General features: G+C 43.0%; 1 protein-coding gene across 3 annotated transcripts in view; it reads left to right on the forward strand.

The window, feature by feature from the left end:
- Nucleotides 1-23021, forward strand: part of Trpc4ap (transient receptor potential cation channel subfamily C member 4 associated protein) — a 66524-nt gene that overhangs the window by 25959 nt on the left and 17544 nt on the right. The window contains exons 5-9 of one of the 3 annotated variants that reach the window (XM_048431563.3): nt 1602-1657; nt 5402-5530; nt 9325-9532; nt 15974-16159; nt 19935-20101. In XM_048431563.3, coding sequence (XP_048287520.1) covers nt 1602-1657; nt 5402-5530; nt 9325-9532; nt 15974-16159; nt 19935-20101 — 746 coding nt within the window. The remainder of the gene's footprint in view (nt 1-1601; nt 1658-5401; nt 5531-9324; nt 9533-15973; nt 16160-19934; nt 20102-23021) is intronic. The other 2 variants (XM_048431564.3, XM_048431565.3) reach the window with 2 other exon arrangements.

The following is a 23021-nucleotide window of genomic DNA, read 5'->3' on the forward strand; positions in this document are numbered from 1 at the left end:
GGATGTAGTACTGTGTGCGGCCCCATTTGTGTATACAGTGATAATTAGAGAATTCATATTTTTTTTTTTGGTGGGGCAAGGGTGAGGCAGGCTGCCTGAGGATGACCTTAAATTCCTGACCCTTCTGCCTCCACTGTCCCAAGTGCTAGTGTTGCAGGCTTGTGTCACCATGTCCTGGTCTCATACTCATTTGAGCATCTCAGTTTTGTACTCTAATAGTGAGTAGAATCTAATGCAGTGGTTCACAACCGTCCTAATGCTGCAGCCCTTTAATACAGTTCCTCATGTGGTGACTCCCAACCATAAAATTATTTCGTTTGCTACTTTGTAACTAATTTTGCTAGTGTTATGAACTGAATAGTAATGTAAATATCTGATATGCAATATCTCTGATATGCAACTCCTGTGAAAGGGTCATTTGACATTCCCCAGGGGTTGTGACCCACAGATTGAAGTTCCCTGATTTAATGGCCTGTTGGTCACTCTTGGTTTCTCCCGCTCCCCATAGATTTGTGGGTCCCATGAGGAGTGGGACTTCCCTTCCGCTTTTGCTTGCATCTCCATCTAAGCTGAGCAGTCAGCAAACTCTTGATGAGTGCACGAATCTACTCCCTTTGGAAATGGAAAGTTGGGAACTACTGAAATAATTCTGATTCGTTCTACTTTAAATTCTTTGAATAACTAAGCAAGGCAGAATGTGTCAAATTTGTTGAGAGGTAGCAATGAGGGACACCACATACGTACATAGCCAAGAGTAGATGAGCGAACAGTCTGTCTGGCCAGGCTAGTCTGACTGACAGGGCCACTCTTTGGGATCTTGAGGGGAGATATTGATGTTAGAGTTTATGGCAATGAGGAAATGAACGGAAACTGGTTTTAAAAATCAGGCCAACACCAGATTAAGCACTCTACCGTGGCTCATACTGAGCTTTATCAACTCTGGGTTTGGGGCTCATAAAATTAAGTTTCTTTTTGTGCTACTGTCTTGTTCTGCTCATTAATATATGGTGAGTTCTTTATTTATTGGAACTGACAGTATATCAGACATTAGAGGCCACTTTCCTAATACAGATAACTGTCACAACAAGGAAACCTAAACCCAGTTGGCAAGTCTGAGGTAGAAGTGATGCCCTTGTTTTCTGCTGGCAGACTTTTCAATGAGAAGAATTTGGTCAGGAATCTTACACTCTGAATTCCAGTTGTTCTGATTTTGTTTTTTGTTTTTTGTTTGTTTGTTTGTTTCTTTTGTTATTTTTCGAGACAGGGTTTCTCTGTGTAGCTTTGGAGCCTCTCCTGGAATTTGCTCAGACTTGCCTTAAACACACAGAGATCTGCCTGCCTCTACCTCCCCAGTGCTGGGATTAAAGGTGTACACCACCACTGCCTGGTGGTTTTGATTTTGAAAGTAGACCTTGAATCTTTTTCTGATGCACTGTGGTGTGGTGAGGCGCTCGTGTGTTCACTCCAAGCAGTGTAGTCTAAGCGACTGCACAGTACTTTGCCTCCCCAGTGCTGGACTGCACACCCAGCTAGAACATTTCTTATGTTCCAGAAGATTGCTAATGTTACAGAGAAGAATAACGCTCCTCTTTCCCTTTCAGTAAGTGATGAGATGTCGAAGGACTGCTTGAGCATCCTGTACAACACATGTGTCTGTGTGAGTATTTCCTCTGTATTGTGCCCACACATGTCCTACTCTGTCTTTACTGATGAGGCGGGAATGCTTGAGTGGGGTTGCAGACAAGAGAACTGCCTTCAGATATTTAAGGGAATTGCCCTTATTTTCTGTGTGCCTAAGAATCAAAACCAGCAGGTAGAAATAATGGAGAGGCTGAATTTTGTAGCACTTAGAGCCCCGAACTCCATAGCCTGCCAGCACCCCCTCACCTCAGGTGTCCAAGCAGAAACTGACCACTACTTATTGAAGGCTGACAAGTGTTGGCAGAGTGTCCATATCCTTTAAAATAAGTTTAAGTCTACTCTTCCTGTTCCTTCGTTTTCCTACTGGAAAACAAGAGTCAGAGGTCCTGCCCATATATTTATTGACTTTGGCCGTCTGTGGGATCAGCCGCTGTGTCTAGAAGAGTGGGGAATAAAGGAAGACATGGAAAAAGAAAGGAGCTGAACACTTACTGTTGGAAGTTGATTTTTGTGCTGATCCTAATCTACAGAGTGTGAGCTCATAGGTGTGAATGCACTTTGTAAGCAGTGTGTAAATGTTGGTTTTTAAAGGTGAAGTGCTGACTATAGGAACTTAGGGTAAACTTACTTGTCACAGTGCACAGCAGAACACACTAAGTGCTGCTGTGGAAATGAGACCTCTGTCGTGGTGGCGAAAGGAACATTTAACTCTGTTTTTTTGTCTTACTCTAAAGAAGGGTTTGGGGAATACTGCTAAGACCACAGACTGAGAAGTAAATAAGAAAGAAAAGGTAAAAGAAGGGTGGGCACATAATACACGGAAACCGGGCTGACAGAAAGTGCAGGTCATAGTTGTGTGTGTACTGTAGGGGGTTCAGCTTCTTAGTCTAAGGCCAGCACAGGTAGTGAGCTGTTGGACCAACAGGGCACACCAGTATCTGTGACGGTTAAGTGCTGTCGGTTATTGTATATTTCCTTAGAGCCATTTTTTTAATAAGAAAAATAATTGTGTTGATACTGTATTTTATTTAACACATCTACTAAGAATATTATCATTCCAATCAGTTTTTAAGATATTTTCCTTTTCTTGTACCAAGCTTTCAGGATCCAGTATGGTTCACACCTAGAGTGTGTCTGCTTTTCAGGTGCTCAGTAGCCATTTTGTTACAGCTGCTAGCACAGAACAGCACAGGCAGGTCTGTAATACAAAAGGCTGATTGTCAAGAACACTCAACTATTTTTGCAGCTAAAGTTAATAATATTTTTACAAAAAACCAACAACAACAAAAGACAGAAGAGAGTGACACAGTAATTGTCAAGTTTTCTACAAGAATATTTTTAAATTGTGACCTAATATTAATCAGAGACATTCTAGTAAGACAGTTCAGTTTTAAAAACTTTAGGCTACAGAGATGGCTCATCTGGTAAAGTGCTTCCCACACGAGCATAAGGACCCCAATTTGATGCCATGGAACAGAGGAGCTGTGGTAGTGGATGCCTGTAATCGCAGTGCTGAGAGGGCAGAGGCAGGTAGGTACCCAGGCCTCACGGCCAGCTTAGATTGCTTACTGAGTTCTAGACCAGTGAGAGACTTAATATATTTTTATCAGTCTCTCTATTTTGAAGATTAAATTCAATTGACACATTTATTTCACTGATTATGAAGTTCTCTTAGCTTGGAGCACCCACTCAACAGTTTCAATTCCAGACTCTCTCGAGTTGTTTGCCAGCTAGTCCTTCTATTCCTTTATTGCCCCTTATTTTTTTATTCTAGCCTTTAAATATCGCCCATGAGCTAGGTCCGCTCTAGATAGCAGAGGTGTGAAGATGGAACACCTCTGTTCCATCAGTCAGTGGATGGAGGTCATGTTTGGTGAAGGATGTGGGCAGGTGTAGACCACATGCTTTGAGGCTTCAGAGGAAGAGGAGTGCATGCATTTAGAGTGGTTCGGGACAATTCCACAGAGAAGGGATCATCTGGATGAGTTGGTAGGCTTGCTTTCCTGTTCCCATCCTTGACAATAATTTATGAATAACAAAGCATATATGTAGTTTAATATATATATATGCTTATATATTAATATATGTTATATACACACACACACGAGTTATGTGAGTGTGTGTGTGTATAGAAGTTAGAGAAGAGTTCATTAGGAGTAATTTTCTCCTTCCACTGGTGGGTTTAAGGATCAAATTCAGATTGAGTTTGGTGCCAGGTACCCATCAAGATACTTTCCTGGCCCCAAAGCATATTCTTGACTAAAGAAAATGTCAGCTGTAGATAAGATACAGAGTGTTAATCACGTGTGATCCATTAAACAAATTAAACAACTACCAGAAATTTGGTACAAATAATTTCAAATTTCTGTATGCGGCTTTGTGTAGACGCCACAGTTTTTTTTTTTTTTTTTTTTTTTTTTTTTTTTTTTTTTTTGTATTTCGAGACATGGTTTCTCTGTAACTTTGGAGTGGAGCCTGTCCTGGAACTAGCTCTTGTAGACGGGCCTCAAACTCACAGAGATCCACCTGCTTCTGTCTCCCAGTGCTGGGATTAAAGCCGTGTGCCACCACCACCTGGCTAGAAACCTCATTTCATGGCAAACTTTTTTATTCTACAAAAGGCAAAAAGAATAGCTACATTATTTTCTTAATGGTTTCCTCATAATGTAGGCCAAACATACTTGAGTTATATATTCTCTACTAGCGGACACTCACCTTGTTCCTGTGTTCTAAGTGGCTGTGGCAGATAGGACCATTGTGGGTAGTGTATCCTTCAAGGGAAGAACAAAGAGGTAGAATTAGGAGCCCCTGTATGCTTCGTGTTAACAGCCAACTGTCACTCAGCCTGACCTGACCTGGATAAGCCTCTGGGAGATTGTCCCTGACAGATACTGTGCTCCTGTTTGAAGGACCCTTGAGTGTCAGTCAGAAGAGTGAGTTAACTTACAGAAAGGAAACTAAGCCTGTTACTCCAAGATCACTTTGGCCCCCAGATGTGACCGAGTGTCCCTGTGCTCTCACTGGCTCCTCCGAGATGTGACTGAGTGTCCCCTGTGCTCTCACTGGCTCCTCCCAGATGTGACTGAGTGTCCCCTGTGCTCTCACTGGCTCCTCCCAGATGTGACTGAGAGTCCCCTGTGCTCTCACTGGCTCCTCCCAGATGTGACTGAGTGTCCCTGTGCTCTCACTGGCTCCTCCCAGACTCTGGAGCTCACCAGTGCACAGGTGAAGGAAGGGAGATCCAGAGTGAGAAGTGATTTGCTCAGGGTCGCCTAGATAGAAGTAGAGTTTAGTTTTGACCCTCAAAAGTCATATTTTAGACCACGAGTTCGTTCAGATTGGGCCTGGCACAGTGCTGTTCTGAAGCATCACCGCCTCATGCATCCTAACTGTGTAGCTTGGTTATGCTCTAGGTTACATTATCACATTAGTCCATGGGCTTTTGTCCACATAATGCTGGTTGGCTAAGTGGAGCCATTAGGGACTTAGACTTTATGAACTAGCTGAAGCTGTTCATTGCCTTCTGCTTTTTTTCCCCCCCCGTTTAGCTCCAAAGCGGACTCTCCCTGTTGTGTGGTCTGAGGGCCAAGAGTTCTTTTTTACACATATTCCCCACTGTACACACAATCTCCTAGATTTCTTGGCTCATGCTAGTTTTTCAGGATGGGGTTGTTTCTGCATCTGCAATAGTGCTTTGCTCTTCATATTTTGTGTTGTGGTCACAAAGCTAGTCTGCCTTTTCCCCCTTTTCCTGTGACAGACGGAAGGAGTAACAAAGCGTTTGGCAGAGAAGAATGATTTTGTGATCTTCCTGTTTACACTGATGACAAGTAAGAAGACATTCTTACAAACAGCAACACTCATTGAAGATATTTTGGGTGTTAAAAAGGTGAGCTGTGTTCTCCCGCTATGGGACAGAGTCTCAGGTACTAGATTGTAGAGCCTGGCTAACGACTAGTCAGGACTCCTTCAAGAGAAGCTTTTTCCCACCCCAGTGTTAAAGTATTTGTTCTTAGATAGGTTCAGATATAAAAATAGGTTGTATTCCTTATGTCTATGGGTCTTTATAGTTGTGAAACAAATATGTATATAAAGTGAAGTCAAACAGAGTATGAAACACAACACTTCACATTGATTTGGGGAATTTTTAGTGCTCCTTGCTAAGATAAAATTGCTTCTCACTAACTGTAGTTGTACAAGTTCTTTTTAGTGTGCTTTTTTTGTTCTATGTACTGGTGACTGCTCACAGAGCAGCTTTCTGCGGTTGAATGCTGGGAAACCCTTTTCACTAGTTTTGTTCCCTCTAGTGGTAATATTTGGCCTTTGCTTTTTAAATTTACCTTTCTATTTTCCTATCAGCCTCAGTTTAAGTTGGTTAACTGCCTTGAACATGAGATAACAGTGGGCAGTATAAGCTCTGAGACCCTGCCATTCTGTTTCCTTCCTTCCTTCCTTCCTTCCTTTCTTTTTTACTGTTTATTTTTTGCTGTTGTTTTGATACAGGGTTTCTCTTTGTAGCCCTGGCTGTCCTGGAACTTGCTCTGTAGACTAGGGTGGTCTCAAACTCACAGAGATCTGCCTGCTTCTGCTTCCTAAGTGTTGGGATTAAAGGTGTGTGCCACCACCGCCCAGCTGGTTTTTTGTTTGTTTGTTTGTTTTATTAAAGTGGTACTAGGAGTTGTGTTTAGGGGTTTGCACATTCTAGGCAAGCAGTCTACTGCTGAACTCTTAGCCCATGTTTGAGGTTATCTGAGCGAGAGTGAGACTTTGTCTCAAAAAACAGCGACTGAAAGAATGAAAGTATTAAAGTCTTCTCATCGGAAACTCATAGACTTCCAAAACTATACCTGTATACACTCTGCTGGAATTTTGGCTAACTTATTAGGATCTGGAGTTTCCTTCCCCTGTTCTCTCCGCTCTTCACTGCTGCTGCCTGGCAGATTTCTTCTCATTGCTGTAGAGTCTCCGTAAGGTTGCTGTTGCCGAAAAGAGGGTACCCCACACACTGTCACCCAGCTTTCACCTCTGTTTTCTGCAGGGCTTGCCTGTTATTGCCCAGGCAGAAACATCACAAGTGACCCATTGTCTGTGGGCACACATTCTCAGTGTGTACAGGCCCCAGACAGTCCCTTTGTGCTCTTTGATAAATGCTTTTATTATGTCCTAAGAATTGTGTGCTCAGTGCAGTGTATGAAAATGGCTGTCAGTGCAGGAACTCCATGCCCCTTGGAAGTCTCAGAGCAGAAGGCAGTGATTACTCCTTCCCAACTTAGTCTACCTAGTGCTTCATGCCTTCTTGTGCCTGTCTGTGTTATCAAATTGGTAATTGGTTCTACTCCACTTGTAGGTGCCTTGGTGTAATATACAAAACTAAGGTGGAAACTTGAGCCACTGACTGGGAAAAGGTACCTGCATTCATACAACAAACAAAGGATTAGCTGGGTGGTGGTGGTGCACACTTTTAATCCCAGTACTCGGGAGACTGAGGCAGGTGGACCTCTGTGAGTTCAAGGCCAGCCTGGTCTACAAAATGAGTTTCAGAACAGCCCAAGGATACACAGAGAAACCTGTCTTGAAAAATAAACAAACAAAAAACCCAAAGGATTAATAATCAGAATTCATCAAAAAATTCCTACAAATCAGCACAAAAAAAGACAAATGGCTTAGTTAACTAATGAGCAAAGTTATAAGCAGACACTTCACAAAGGAGAAACAGATGAGCCATAAGTAAATGTTTGGCTTCACTGATAAGTGGGCAGTGCAACTCTTATACTATGTGAGGTGAGAGAGCAGATCCTGATGAATATAGGGTGGAAACTCTTTCAGCAGAATGAACTTAGCTAGCATGGGTGTGTACTGACTGGGGAGGGGACAGGCCCCTGTTCCCAAGTGCTTCTTAACAAGCCGCTGTCCTTCATCACCACGACCAGGAATCATTTGCCTTTTAGTGCAGTTCGTGAGCTCCTCGCCACCCAGTGCCATGCATTAGGACTCTAAAGAAAAGTCAAGGTCTAGTGTTGGATTGCTTGGGAAGTAGATGCGAGAGAAATAATTAAGTTTCCGTGCAGTGATAGAAAAATAGCCAACCTAGTAGAAGTAGATGGGTGGGATGAGAGAACAGGTGCCTGCGTAGACAGGCTCACACAGCACAGCCCGAGTGACTGCCCTCATGGCAGATAGCAACGTGGAGTGTGAGAGAGCCACAGAGACAGACTGGGTGGGATGAGACTCGGACTTTTTATACTCTTCTCCCACAAGTTACCAAGGAGTCCCAGATGAACCACCTTCTAGCAGGAAGCTCCTAATTCCCTAAGGATCTCTTCAAGGTTTCACCGCCTTCCAGTAGCACTTCCCTGAGAGTGTAGTTCTCCATGTATGAACCTGTGGTGAGACTGAAATCATACAGCTACATAAAGAGGGGAAATTCCTTTACACATCTGTTAAAAGTTACAGTGAACATTAATTTTAAAACTTTGGAAGTGTGTCTGATAAAGTGAAGAAGGTAAGTTCTATACTGTACACATGTCCACAAGAACCACTGTGCTGACGCTCACTGCAGCAGTCAGTTGTAGTGAGGAGTTAGAGTTCCCCTAGGCGTGCAGAGAAGGGAGCACAACACCATGTCGTAAAGCACTGAGAAAGAACTGAACTGGAGCCGCTTGGTGGAAGTTCTGTGTAAATTTCAGTGTGGAGTCACAAGCAAGGTCTGGTGTAGTCGCGTCATGCGCCCAGCAGTGTTGTGGAGATTAGCGGAAGTATTTATGAGGACTGAAACTACCTGGGAACAGTAAACACAAGTTCAAAATAATGGTTACCTCCGGAAAGTGAAAGGGGATAGTAACTGTAGGACTTTGCAGATGCCTTTAGCTATGTTTGAAAAGTTTTATTTCTTTTTTAAAAATTAATCCAGGCATCAGTGGTGGCACATGCCTTAATCCCAACAGTTGGGAGGCAGAGGCAGGTGGATTTCTGTGTATTCAAGGCCAGCCTGATCTACAGAGCTAGCCAGGGCTACACAGGGCTACACAGAGAAGCCCTGTCCCAAAAAACAAACAAACAAAAACAAAACAAAACAAGAACAAAAAACTAATCTAGGAATAGGGACTATAACTCAACTATCGGATGCTTGCCTAGCATGTCCAAAGCCCTGGGTTTGACCCCAGCTCCACAGTCAGCTGTGCATAGGGGTGCACACCTGTAATTCCAGCACTCAAGAGCTGAAAGCAGAAGAATGAGAAGCTCAAGTTCTTCTTCAGCCGCACAGTTTAAGGCTAGCCTGGGCTACATAGAACCTATCTCAAAAAAAAAAATCTATAGGGAGAATAGTGATTTGTGATTTATAAAACTTGAGTGGTAGGTTTTTTAGAGGGAACAGAATGTGTTGCCAGAACAAAGGTAGCCAATGGAAACAGTTGTGCTTGCAGGGTAAATGTAACCTCCACACTAGCTGAAATAGGTGAGTCCCATTCTGTTAATAACTACCTGGGAACGGAAACACATGTTCAAAATAATGGCGAGAGGAGAGATTGCAGAAGTTAACTGAGGTTGCACAGCTGAGGTCTGCAGAGCTGGGATTTGAACCCAAGTGGTCTCACTGCTGAGCCCTGAGGAGGAATGCAAGGAGGATACATACAGCTTCGTGAGGAATTGAGCATGGGGGTTGTTTATTTGTGTCTTCTATAGGAAATGATTCGGCTAGATGAAGTTCCTAATCTGAGTTCCTTAGTATCCAATTTCGATCAGCAGCAGCTTGCTAACTTCTGCCGGATTCTGGCTGTCACCATTTCAGAGATGGACACAGGGAATGACGACAAACACACACTTCTTGCCAAAAATGCTCAGCAGAAGAAGAGCTTGAGCTTGGGACCTTCTGCAGCTGAAATCAACCAAGGTAAAGCGTTCTCAGCAATTCTAGATTGTATTTGAGACCCTTCTTTAATCACCTGGCTCAAATACCTGTATGTAATCAGTGAATTAGGGCTTCTGGGGCCCATTTGGAGGATGTACATTTTATATGTGTGTTTTTTGGTTTTTTGTTTGTTTGTTTGTTTTATATTTCAGGACAAAGTTCAGTAGCTTTAATCAGGTTTCTTAATGGATCTAGAAGTTTAAAATAAACCCACTGTCTAGTTAGAATTACAAATGTTTTAACCCCTGTTATAGACATGGTATATGCCATGTTTTTCATGTCAGCTGGGTAACAGAAGAGCAGGACAGCTCATGTGGTCATCGGTGTGAGGCCACTTACATCACGAACTGTTTGTATCATGAAGAATGGCATAGCTTTAAAAGAGTGACGATACACATATAGACTGGGATAGGGAACGCTACAAAATACATTCTTTATGAAAAGGGAAGCAGTGGCAGACGGTGCCTGCTTAGCACAGACGCTGGGTTCAGTCCCTAGCAGTTGAGGTAGGTGGAGAGTAAGAGGATAAAAGGGGTGGGGACTTTAATGTAAGACGCGGATGGGGACTAAGATGCATGGTTGTTTGTTTACTGCAATATGCATAAAGAAACTGAGGAATCCAAAGAACTGCCGAGTGCTTATCTGTAGGAAGTGATTGGCAGCAACCACTTCTTACTGTATGCTTCTTAGGCTGTTTGATTTAGAACACTGTATTCCAGAGATAACAAGCACCAGAGGACAAAAAGGGAAAGAAATAAACTCTTTAGTTTGTGAAAATGGAAAATAAGAGTCACCATTCTATTCTGCCCATCTGTTTTGAATTTACTTTACTCTACAAATTACTCTATTCCTATACATATAAAATCAGACAGTTCCACTTACAGGTAGATGATATTCCATATGTATGCATGCCATAATTTATTATTCTTATATCCTGTTGATACAAATTTGATTTATTTCAGGTCTTTGTTTCTACAGATAACTCCCTTAAATAATAGGGTACGGTGTGCTAGGTATTTGAATTTTATATTTTGGTGGATTAACTCTGCAAGATAATTGCTAGTCTTGTCACTTGCTGACCCTGCTCCTTGCCCAGTACAGGCCATTTTTGGATTGCTTGACATTTAGCCAAGCTGATAAGTTAGAAAAATTAAAAATAAAAAAGGGGGGTAGAGGTGTTTTGTTTTTTTGTCCTCGCTGCAGTTACTCTACATTAAGACAAAGGTCATTGTTTTAGTCAGGATTCCCTAGAGAAACAATTTATAGAAATGTATGTATTTCAGATTGGCTTATGTTGAAATAGCAACAGCAGCTGTCTCGTAGCTAGAGGCTGAGAGCCCGATTGCTCAGGCCTTGAACCCAGCGCCTCAGCAATCAGAGTAGTCCCACAGTGTCAACCTCACACTGGAGAAGCTGAGTTTGAGAGACTTGTGTCTCACAGTCCCAGTCTAGTGCCAAAAGCCTGGTGGGTTCTTGGAGTACCTCTGGCCCTCTGTCAGTGAAAGCAGCCTGGTTCTGATATCTGTAAAGGAATTGTGGGCGGCAGCAACAGGATGAATTAACTAGCTGTTGAGAGGGAAGCAGTGATCTTCCTTCCGCCATGCTCTTAAATCCAGACTGCTGCTAGAAAGTGTCACCCACGCTTGGGGTTGCTCTTCCCATAACACTTAAGACCATCAGGACAATTGCTCAGAGGAGAGTCCCTCAGGTGATTCTAATCTGTGACAAGTTGACATTAAAACCAGCCATCACACTCATATGACAAAATTAACTGCTTTTGAGTGAACAATTTACTGACATTTAATATATTTATAAGTTGCACAGCTTTGCCTTTGATGACATTTTCACCTCTCCAGGATGAAAGGCTGTGCACAATAAGCAATTCTTCCCTGTTCCCCTTCCTGTAGACTCCTGCCAGCCTCTAACCTGTGGCTGTATCTTGGATATAAATCCCAACAGGATCATTCACTGTGTGACCTTTCATACATGGTTTCTTTTCACTTAGCACGTTTTCTGAGGTCACTGACATTGTGGCATTTCATTATTTCATTCCTTTATATGACTGGGTAATGTTCATGATACATATATACCACAACATATCCATGTGTCAGGGACATCTGGGTTGTTTTTCTCTTTAGACTGTTGTCAGTGGTGCTGCTGTGAGCACACATGTATTTGAGCACTCACTGTCAATTCTTAGGGTGTATGCCTAGGGATGGAATTGCTGAGCCAGCTGTATGCAAGTTTCTGTTTAAAATTTTGAGGAACCTCACTCTTGGTGGTGCGTGTGTGCGTGCGTGTTATGTTGTGATATTGAAGATTGAACCCAGGGCTTCATGGTAGGCAAGCACTCTGCCACTAAGCTTCACCTCCAGAACTCAATCGGCTTTTAATTGGTTTTTCATTCTTTTCAGTTTTTGTATTTGTTTCTTGTTTCTACATCCCAACCGCAGTTTCTCCTCCCTCCCCATCTACTCCTCCTCCATTTCTCTTCAGAAAAGGGCAGACTTCCCATGGATACCAGCCAGTCATGACACATAAGTTGCAGTGAGACTAGGCACCTCCTCTCCTATTGAGACACCCAGTGTGTGAGACACCCGGTAGGAAGAATGGGTCCCAACAGCAGGCAGCAGAATCAGAGACAGCCCCTTCTCGCTGTTAGGAGTCCCACAAGACAACCAAGCTACACAACTGTCACATATGTTCAGAGGGCCTAGGTCAGTTCATGCAGGATCCCTGGTTGACTCGTCAGTGTCTGTGAGCCCAGGTTAGTAGATTCTGTGGTTTTCTTGTACTGTCCCTGACCCCTCTGCCTCCTGCAATCCTCCTCCCCCTCTTTCTCAGGATTCTTGAGTTCTAGCTGATGTTTGGCTGTGGGTCTCTGCAGCCGTGTCCGTCAGTTGCTGGGTGCAGTCTCTCTGATGACCACTGAGCTGGGCACCAGTCTGTGAGTCAGCAGAATATCATTAGGAATCATTTCATTGACTTTTTTTCAGTTCCAGTTGTGTTTGATTCTATCCTAGGTCTCTGACTATCTTGCCTCTGGGTTCTGGCCCTCCAGTAAGTGTCAGGGGTGAGCTCCGTCCCATGGTATGTGTCTTAAGCTGAAGCAGTTATTGGTTGGCCATTCCCACAATTTCTGTGCCACCCCAGCACATTTTGTAGACAGGACAAATTGTAGGGCGAAGATTTTGTGACTGGGTTGTTGGTTGTGTCCCAGTCCCTCTACTGGAAGTCTTACCTGGTTACAGGAGTTGGCAGTTCAAGCTCCATATTTCCCATTGACAGGAGTCTAAGCTAGGGCCACCCTTAAAGATCCCTGAGGGTTTCCTTTGCAGTAGGTTTTATAGCTCTTTCCAGAGATGCCCCGCAATCCAGTTGTCTCTCCCTCCATCTCCCCCGTACCTGACCCTTCCCCACTCCCCCCCCAGCAGTGTCTATTCTACTTCCCCTTTACCCTGAGAGTCCAGCGTTCTCCCCCCAACTTGAGCCCTTCTTGTTAGTTAGTTTTTCTGGGTCTGTGGATCGTAGCATGATTATCCTTTACTTAATGACTAATATCCACTTATGAGTGAGTCCATACCATGTTTGTTTTTCTGGATCTGGGCTACCTCACTCAGGATGATCTTTTCTAGTTCCATCAATCTGACAGCAAATTTCATGATGTCATTGTTTTTAACAGCTGAGTAATACTCCAGTGTACAAATGTACCACACTTTCTTTATCCATTTGGCTCAGCCGTTAAAGGCTAGGCTCACAACCAAAAGTAATTCTAATTTTTAAATTAAATCAAACACTGTTTCATGGAGTATATAAAAGGAACTAAAATTATTTATCAAACTATAACGGGCACTTGATTTGTGATGTTGTTTAAAAGCTTCTTCATTACTATTGTATTAATAGTAATAATCATAAAGTAATTTATTTTTAAAGAAGTTTCCTTAAGGGACTGGAGAGATGGCTCAGTGGTTAAGAGCACTGGCTTCTTTTATAGAGGACCTTGGTTTAGTTCCCAGGACCCACATGGTAGCTCACAATCACCTGAAACTGCATTTCGAGGATATCCAATGCCCTCTTTTATCATCTGTGAGCTCCAGGCATGCATGGAATATACATACACACACATACACATACACATACACATACAAATATCTAAAAAAGAAGCCATTTTATTTCATGTATTCTTTTGAATTTTACTTTTAAATTTTTAATTATGGAAAACTTCACACTTGGGAATGTAGAGAAAACGCACCTCTAATTCATGTTTACTTACCACCCAGCTTCAATTATTTTCAACCAATGGCCTATACTGTTTGTCTCTGTTCCATTAACTCCCTACTTCACAGGTTTTGTTTGTTTTTTATTTGTTGTTTGTTTGTTTGTTTTAGGGAAAAGGTTGGAGTATTAATGATGGGATTGAATTCAGAGCATCATGCATGCTTAACATATGCTGTTAACTGAGTTACATCCCTAATGCTTTTGAGTTCTTTTGGGACAAATCCCATATGTTTCATTCAGTGTTATACAAGATGATTTTTTATTTTGAGATAGTCTTGTCTTGCTGGTTGCCAAGACTGGTTTCACACTCCTGATCAGGCTTACAGCCGCAAACAAAGGTCTTTGAAGAATTTTGCTGGGATTTTGATGGGTATTACGTTGAACACATCCAGTTCTTTTTAAAGATTTCATTTTGTTTTTTAAAATGTGTATTGTGTTGCGTATGTCATGTATGTGTAGGTTTTCCTAGAAACCAGAAGAGGGTATCAGATTCCCTGAAACTGACATTAGAGGCCTGTCACTGTGGGTACTGGGAAATGAACTTGGGTTCTCTGGAAGGCCAGCAAACATTCTTAACCATGCTTACCCCCACACCCGGTCTTTGAAGTGTTGTTGCTGTTCTGTCTTGTTCATAAGCAGCCAATGTGAAACTCGGAGTGTATGCTTCCGTTCTTCTTTCTTGCTGCTAAGGATTAAACACAGGGCTTAATGCAGCCTGGATATGCTCACCACTCAACTACACCCCAGCCCTGCTTCTGTTCTTTAAATTTTGGGGGGAAAATGAGCTTAAATCAATATTGTTTAAGAATTTGTATTTTTCTCCTTAACAAGTTTTTTGGAGAATTATATAAAAATGTGTCATCATTTTAAGAGTTTGTTGTATTCTCTATGGAACTAGTATATATGATCAGTTTGTTGATGATAGACATTTAGTGATCTCCATATTTGTACCATTACAAAAAGAATGTCCTTGAATATATACAAATGTGTGTGTGTGTGTGTGTGTGTGTGTGTGTGTGCGCGCGCGCATATGCCAGACACCATCTTTGACTGTTCTTCCTCGGGGCTTGTTCACCTTGAATTTTGAGGCAAGATTCTTCACTGAGGACCTTGTCCTGTTAGTTTTTTGTAAACTTCATGCAGCTAGGGCCAAATGAGAAGAGGAACCTCAGTTGAGAAAACACCTCCATCAGATTCCTGTAGTCTGCAGGGAGGAATCAGGGAGGCATTGGCTTGCTGGTTAGGCTAGACTAGCTCTGAGGGCCGGCTTCTTAGATGGTACAAGGGGTGGACCTCAGGTCCTCATGCTTGTGTGACAAATACTTCCTGATTAAGCTCTCTCTCCATCCCTTTAATACAGATATTTTTGTGTATATGACTGGGTATTTTTGTAATGAAAAAAATTACCAAAAATTTAACTCATACACTCACTAAAAGCATAAAGATATTTTGATTTATATCCCCACTTAGAGCCAGGTTTCTTGCACAAATAAAATCTGAACTTGTTTCTAAAGTTTGTTGCTATTTTATTTTGGCTTGACATTTCATTTTCATTGTTTGTTTTTGAGACAGCCCTAGCTGTCCTGGAACTTGCTTTGTAGGCCAGACTGCTCTAGAACTTACAGAGATCCACCTGCCTCTACCTCCTGAGTGCTGGGATTAAAGGTGTGCGCCAACATGCCTGGCTACTTATTTTTTATTATTTTATGTATATGGGTGTTTTGCTTGCATGTATGTTTGTGCACCATATGGGTGCCTGGTGTTCAAAGAGACCATCATATCCCCAGGAACTGGTAGAGATAGTTGAGAGCTACTATGTGGTGTTGGGAATTGAACCCAGACCCTTTGGAAGAGCAGTCTCTTTAAGCCTCTGAGCTATCTCTTCAGCCCCTTGATATTTTGTTTTTAAAAGGATAGCTCTAGCTGCTATCACAGTAGAGTCTTTCCTGACTGGATGGGGTAGCACTTATCTATATCCTAACACTTGGGAGGTAGAAACCAAAGGATTGGGAATTCAAGGCCGGCCTAGGCCCCGGAGACTCTGTCCCAACAGAAGGAAACAGCAATCAAAGGAACAAGTGGTCCCCGTCATGGTTCAAGGCTGCAGAGCTATTCTGTAAGTTCCTTCCCTTTCTTTCCTTGCAGCTGCTCTCCTCAGTATCCCTGGCTTCGTGGAACGGCTTTGCAAACTGGCAACTCGAAAAGTGTCAGAGTCCACGGGCACAGCCAGCTTCCTTCAGGAGCTGGAGGAGTGGTACACGTGGCTAGACAACGCGCTGGTGCTGGACGCCCTGATGAGAGTGGCCAGTGAGGAGTCTGAACACAATCAAGGTACTTTCTATGGAGCCCCTGATTCTGGACCCCTTGGAGACGTTGTTGGTCGCCTTTTTGTGGAGACTCAAGAGTTGCTTACAGTAGAATTTTCCTTAAGGTGGTCCTACACCAGGACTGTATTAAAACTTTAATAAGTTCCCCTTCACTTCAGAAAAGAAGAAATAAAAAAAATCTGAATTTGTATAATAAATAAATAGATTGAATTAGGAATGTAAAAGCAGCTCAAATTAAGAACCCTATATCACATGTGTCATCAACATTTAAGCTTTTCCATAAAGCAAATACTTCTCAACTTATTCTTTGAAAAAAGTTTTACCTAAACCAAAGAGATCACAAGAAAAGAAAGTTACAGTTATTTTATGTATATAGATGTAAAAATTCCTCCCCCCAAAGAAACTTCTACATCTAATTAAGCAGCCACCTTGGGAGTGTCTGTGGCCTGTGGCCTTTATAGGTTTCCCTAAGGGACACTGGAAACAATATTCATGTCTCTGGTTCATTGTTAGTCTTTAGGCAGGTATGCAGGGTGCCTTTGGGAAGCATATGAAGTGCATAACACACGGAAGGGAAAGGTCTTCCTTACGAGTTTTCATGTGTTTTCAACAGATGTGCCATCTGAGCACAGCAAGGAGATTAGTCATAGACAAAGTAGACTTCGTAAAAGTCTTAAAAAATATCACTAAGAAGCAGAAAGGGCAAACCCACAGAACAGAATGGTTGTGCAAATCACATGTGTAATAAGGGACTTGAATATAGAATGTATAGAGAAGTCAAGGGATGTAATTTGTCTGGCACATGTGCGACCCTGTGTTCAGTGCCGAGTATTGACCAAAAGAGTTGATTAATTAAGTGATAAAAAGAACATGGGGGCTGAAGAAATAGCCCAGCAATTAAGAACACCGCTTTTGCTGCTGCTGCTGCTGCTGCTTCTTCTTCCTCTTCCTCCTCCTCTTCCTCTTTCTCCTCTTCTTCCTCCTCTTCCACTTCCTCCTCTTCTTCCTCTTCCTCCTCTTCCTCCTCCTTCTCCTCCTCCTCCTGTTTTTTTTTTTTGTTTTTTTTTTTTGTTTTTTGATACAGAGTTTCTCTGTAGCTTTGGAGCTTGTCCTGGAACTTGCTCTGTAGAGCAGGCTGGCCTCACTCGTGCATACTAAATAAACAAACAAAGTTTTAAAATTTCTTCTTCGCTTTTTTTTTTTCTTGACAGGGTTTCTCTGTAGCTTTGGAGCTTGTCCTGGAGCTTGCTCTGTAGAGCAGGCTGGCCTCAAACTCACAGAGATCCACCTGCCTCTGCCTCCTAAGTGCTGGGATTAAAGGTGTGTGCCATCACCACCTGGCTGTTTGTTGCTCTTTTAGAGGACTTGAATTTGATTCCCAGGGACCCAGAGCCCTCTTCTGGCCTCACATAGACATGAGCGTGCACATGAAACAAAGCATATAAAGAACACCATAGAGGAAGAGTAAAAAGACAGCTCATTCCAAAGTATAGACAGGATCTAAATAGATATTTCTCCAAACAGGAAAAAATGGCTGAACACACATGAAAAGCTGCTTAGCAACGGGCAGGAGAGATGGCTCAGCGGTTAAGAACATTGCCTGCTCTTCCAAAGGTCCTGAGTTTAATTCCCAGCAACCACATGGTGGCTCACAACCATCTGTAATAAGGTCTGGTGCCCTCTTCTGGTCTGCAGGCATTCACACAGACAGAATATTGTATACATAATAAGTAAATAAATAAATATTTATTTAAAAAAAAGCTGCCCAACAACTTTAGCCATTAGTAAATACAAATTAAAACTCTGAGGTAACAATTCATACTCATATTCTTCCTCACTCCCCACCCCTACCCCACCTTCTCTCTGTGTGTACTTACCTGAACTGCCCTCTCCCACATGGATACTCATTACTTCTGGCACTGTGTGTGTACCAATCTGGACCTCCTCCTCCCATAGCCGTGTCCTCCTCCAGGCCTCTCCAGAGCTCTACAGAGCCAGGTTAAATAAGAATGTTCAATTGGGCAGTGATGGCGCAGGCAGGGGGATGGATCACTGTGGTGAGTTCAAGGCCAGCCCAGTCTACAGAGCCAGGACAGCCAGAACTGTTACGCAGAGAAACCCTGTCTTGGAAAACCAAAAAGGGGGGGGGGGGGGCTCAAGTGCTTTATCAAGGCAAGAGTCTGTGCTGCCACCCAGTCTCCTCAGACCAGTGTTCTGGCCATTGGTGAGTGTATCCCAGTGGGGATGGAGTGGATCATGCTTTTCTCCTGTGTAGAGAAGAATATACTAAATAGATACCATTTTCTCACTTAGAATTGCTTTTAGTGACAATTTTTCCTTTAGCTTTGCCTGCTGCCACTTTGATTTCCAGGCAGCGCACACTGCCTGACCCAAAAAGAGAGCACAAGTGCCTGATCTTACAGTGAGATGGCAGTGAGGGGTCTCCGTCTGCTGAGTGTGACGGCATCTCACGGGAAGCAGTGGCAGGTAGATGTCTGAGTTCAAGGCTATCTTGAGCCACATAGCAAGTTCCAGGCCTACAGAGTGAGACCTTCCCTCAAATTAATTAATTAACTTAATTTAATTAAAATAAAAACAAAAGCTGGGCATTGGTGCACACACCTTTAATCCCAACTCTTGGGAGGCAGAGGCAGGCGGATCTCTGAGTTGGCGGATAACCTGATCTAGAGAGTGAGTTTCAGGATAGCCAGGGCTACACAGAGAAATCCTATATCAAAAAAACCAAATAAATAAATAAAAATAAAACCAGAAAGTTCCAGTGGGTTATTGCCCTGTGATTGTAGAAAACAAGTATATACTATATTACCCTATATTCCAAAAAACTTAAAGAATTTTGGATGTTTGAGAAGATAATATTTAGCTTATTAAATCATTTGTTAAGCAATGTATATGTATGTATACATACATAGATATAATATCTTATCATATTCATATAATATGTCCTATTAATAGGCACAGTTTTTTGTTAACTTTTTTAATGTCTGAATTACAACAGGCAAGCATTAGCAGAGTGGAACTGGTTTTTTACTTTATTTACCCTCCTTGCAGTTTACTAGTGCAGGCGTTGTTTTAAGCACCTTCTGTATGTCAGTTCTTTCCATCCTTACAACAGTAGCAGGGAGTTGATACTGACATCACCGCTGTCTCACCAAAGAGGATGACTAGGAAGCACCGAGAAGTCATCCGGCTTCCTCAAAGCCACACGGCCAGGCCTGGGGTTAGACCACAGCCTGGCTCTGCATCTGTGCTCTTAGCTCCTGTGCCATGCCGCTTCCTGTCATCTTCTTGCATCACCGTCCATTGTCAGAGCTCTTCCTCAGAATCCAGGACTGGACTATTGTTATGTGGGTAATGAAGTGAATGAGAGCAATTATCTGAAGGGAAATCTTGTCAGAATCCCTCATGCTGTTAGCAATGTAGACAGCGCTTAGCCACTGCAGACCTGAAGAATGTTCTCCTCAATTTGCTGCCAGTCATGTGACTGTCTGATTGCTGACAAGAAGTACCAGGAAGAGGCTGCCTCGGTGGCTGTGTGAGAATGCTGTACTTGATGTTGGAGAGTACAGAACTGCAGAGGCCTTCCCTAGTTTCTAAGCTGCTCTTGTGGGTATAAGGAGGTTTCCTAGCTTTTAAAATGTCTAATGAGGGTTGAGTCTGGTCTGATGGCTCCTTAATACCAGTTTCTTCACAACACGCCTGTGAGTAAAGCAGGTTTCCTCAGGAGCCATGCCTCACCTATCTTACGGGGGCTGTGCCAGCCTCCACTGTGTTTCCCCCTCTAGGCACCTCGGAGGAGAATGCGTTGCCACATACCTCAGCCAGGACCCAGCTGCCCCAGTCCATGAAGATTATGCATGAGATCATGTACAAACTGGAAGTGCTCTATGTCCTCTGTGTGCTGCTGATGGGACGTCAGCGAAACCAGGTGGGTGCTCCCCAGCCTCAGAGCAGGAGAGGGGAGAACAGACGCTGCATAACCTGTGGGTTATTCAGGTGCACCTCCACCGGCCTTCTCAGCACAGCACACTCTCTAGCTCAGCAAAGCCTGTGAGTTGTTTGCCTCCTTGTAAGAAAGCTAGACTTATTCTAGAGCCTGGAGCATCTGCTCTGGGCTTCAGGCAGCAGTTCTAGATAGCAACTGTGCAGGCCAAGAGAAGACCTTTATTTTAGTAATGTAAGATTAAAGACGTATGCTGTGTCCCAGGCGTGGTGGTGCACACCTTTAATCCCAGTGCTCGGGAGGCAGAGACAAGTCTGGTCTATATAGTGAGTTCCAGTACAGGAACTACACAGAGAAATCTTACGTTGAGAAAAAAACTGACTCTGTGAAGGGCACACCAATTGGTTATCTAATACCAAATGGTCAGCCCTGAAAACGTACATAGAAGTAATGTTACATAGACTCGGCAGGTTGTATTTATGTATTCAGAAACAGTGTGTGTGTACACACATATATTTCTTTAACAACAATTAAAGAAAAAGAGGCCATGAATTGAAAGAGTGAAAAAGGAGTTATACCTGGAAGGGTTTGGAGGGAGAAAAGGGAAAAGAGAAATGATGTAATTATAGTCTCAAAAAATTAAAACATTTTCTTTTTTTTTTTTTAGAAAAAAAAAGGTCTGTCATGTAGGTGCAGTAGAACAACTGAGCACCAAGCCTTTCACTGTTATAAGCCTGTAAAAAAATATGTGTGTGTGTGAGTGTATGTGTGACATATGTGCTGGTTCCCATGGAGGCCAGGAGAGGACACCAGATTCCCTAGAGCTGGAGTTGTGAGCCACCTGACATGGATGCTGGGAACCAAACTCAGGGGTCCTGGTGACTGACAAAGAGGGCTAGATGAAAGTGAGGCTGAACCTCAACAGAGAAACCATTAAACCTGTAGCCCTGTGTTTAGAATGGTGTGTGCAGTGTCTTGAAGTGAATTCCAGTGACTTGAGAGCCTTGCCTTGTGACCTTGTCATTGCTGCCTTCATGGCATTTCCCCTGGACATTGTCTGCCACTTTCTTCTGTAGTTGCTATAGATAAATCCTGGGGTCTCCATCACAGCTTGGGTTCATGCACCACCCTCCTCTAGGCCTTCCTTTGAAATCTCAATGAAAGCCTCAATGATTCCATAACTCTTGCATGCTGCATGCACAAAAAAACCAGCATCACATGAGCTGGGCATAGTGTTGTAAATCTATAATCCCAGCACTCAGGAAGAGAGGGCATGAGGATACCAAGCTCAGAGCCAGTCTGGGCTATATAGCAAGACACTGTCATTAAAACAAAGCAAAAGACTAACACCCTGCGAGTGGTGGTAGTAAGGTGTGCTACTAAGTTAGGAAATGGCTGGGTCCCCCTGGACCACAACTACAGTGGTCTCTGAGTGTCTGGGAAGTGCTTCTGTAGATGGCCCTGTGTGAGCAAAGCACCTGACCACTGTCTGCTCTCAGGAGAGTGCTTCCAGTGAGCTCCTGACCTTAGGGGCAGATGGGATCCCTCTAGCCCTGGAGCTGCCTGTTAGGCACTTTCCTGTGTTTTCTAGTTCTGTGCATAGTGCTTGGCTTCTTTTTAATGGCCACAGTCTCTTTCCCAACCACATCCTCTTTATCCACAACTTTCAGTTCCTTCTTTTCTGGCTAACCCACTTGCTTTATAAGTTCTTCTATGCTTTTTGCTCCCAGTTTTCGCTGTAAAATTAGCTAAAAGCAGCCAGCAATAACCATGCCACAGCCAAAATGCTATACTGTCTTAAAATTTCCTCCTCTTGTCACCTTTAAATTCAGCGTTCCATAAAACTTTAGGATATGGGCAAAATATAAAAATTATTTACCAGGATGTATTGGTAATGACCTCTATATCCTGTGCCCATTGAAACCTCTTGAATAGACTTTTTTTGTTGTCAGTTTGGTTTTTTGGGTTGTTTTGTTTTTCAAAACAGTGTTTCTCTGTGTAACCCTGGCTGTCCTGACTCACTTTGTAGACCAGGCTGGCCTTGAACTCACAGAGATCCACCTGCCTCTGCCTCCCAAATACTGGGCTTAAAGGCATATGCTCCCATGCCAAGTTCGTGAGCAGTCTGTCTCTATGGTCTGCTTTTCTATGGTACTCTGATCTTTTGAGCTCTGGTTAGAATCTCTTATTAAGCCGAGCATGTTTTCTTTAATCAGGGTTTTATGTCACTATGAAAAGCAGTCTGGATGAGGAAGATTTATTTCAACTCATTGTTTTAGAGATATCTTGTGGCAAGAAGAGTGGTACACAACAGAACAGTCCCTGTTGTGACAGCCAGAAAGCAGAGAAAAAGACAGGGAGGGACCAGGGACAAGGTACTCTGAAGGATCTGTCCCCAGTGATCTGCTTCCTTCAATAGATCCTTCCTCTTGATCTGAGACCCTCCTGAAATAGCACCTACCGTGAACTGACACAGTCACATGTGCCAGAGTCAGCTAAGACTCTGACTTCTTTGCCTGTCTGGAAAAGCAGAATTGTTTGAGATACGAATTTCTCTCCATATGATGAGGTTGGTTTTTTCTTGTGATTTAAGAACATTTTCTTGGGACTGGAGAGATGGTTCAGTGTTTAAGAGTGGCTGCTCTTCCAGAAGACTCAGTTGAATCCCAGCACCTACATGGCAGTTCACAATTGTATATAAATTCAGTTCCAGGGGAGCTGACACTCACTTTTGGCCTTAATTGGCACTGGAACACATGTGATGTATAGATGTATATGCAGACAAAACATCCATACACACACAACAAAAACAAGTTAAAGACCATCATGTCTCTCTTTTTTTTTAATGTGTCTGGGTGTTTTGCCTAACCGGTTGTCTATACACTCTGTGTGTAGTGCCCTCAAA

The sequence above is a fragment of the Myodes glareolus genome, chromosome 10 (genome assembly GCF_982192425.1).
Source record: "Myodes glareolus chromosome 10, mMyoGla1.1, whole genome shotgun sequence".
Lineage (NCBI taxonomy): Eukaryota > Metazoa > Chordata > Mammalia > Rodentia > Cricetidae > Myodes > Myodes glareolus.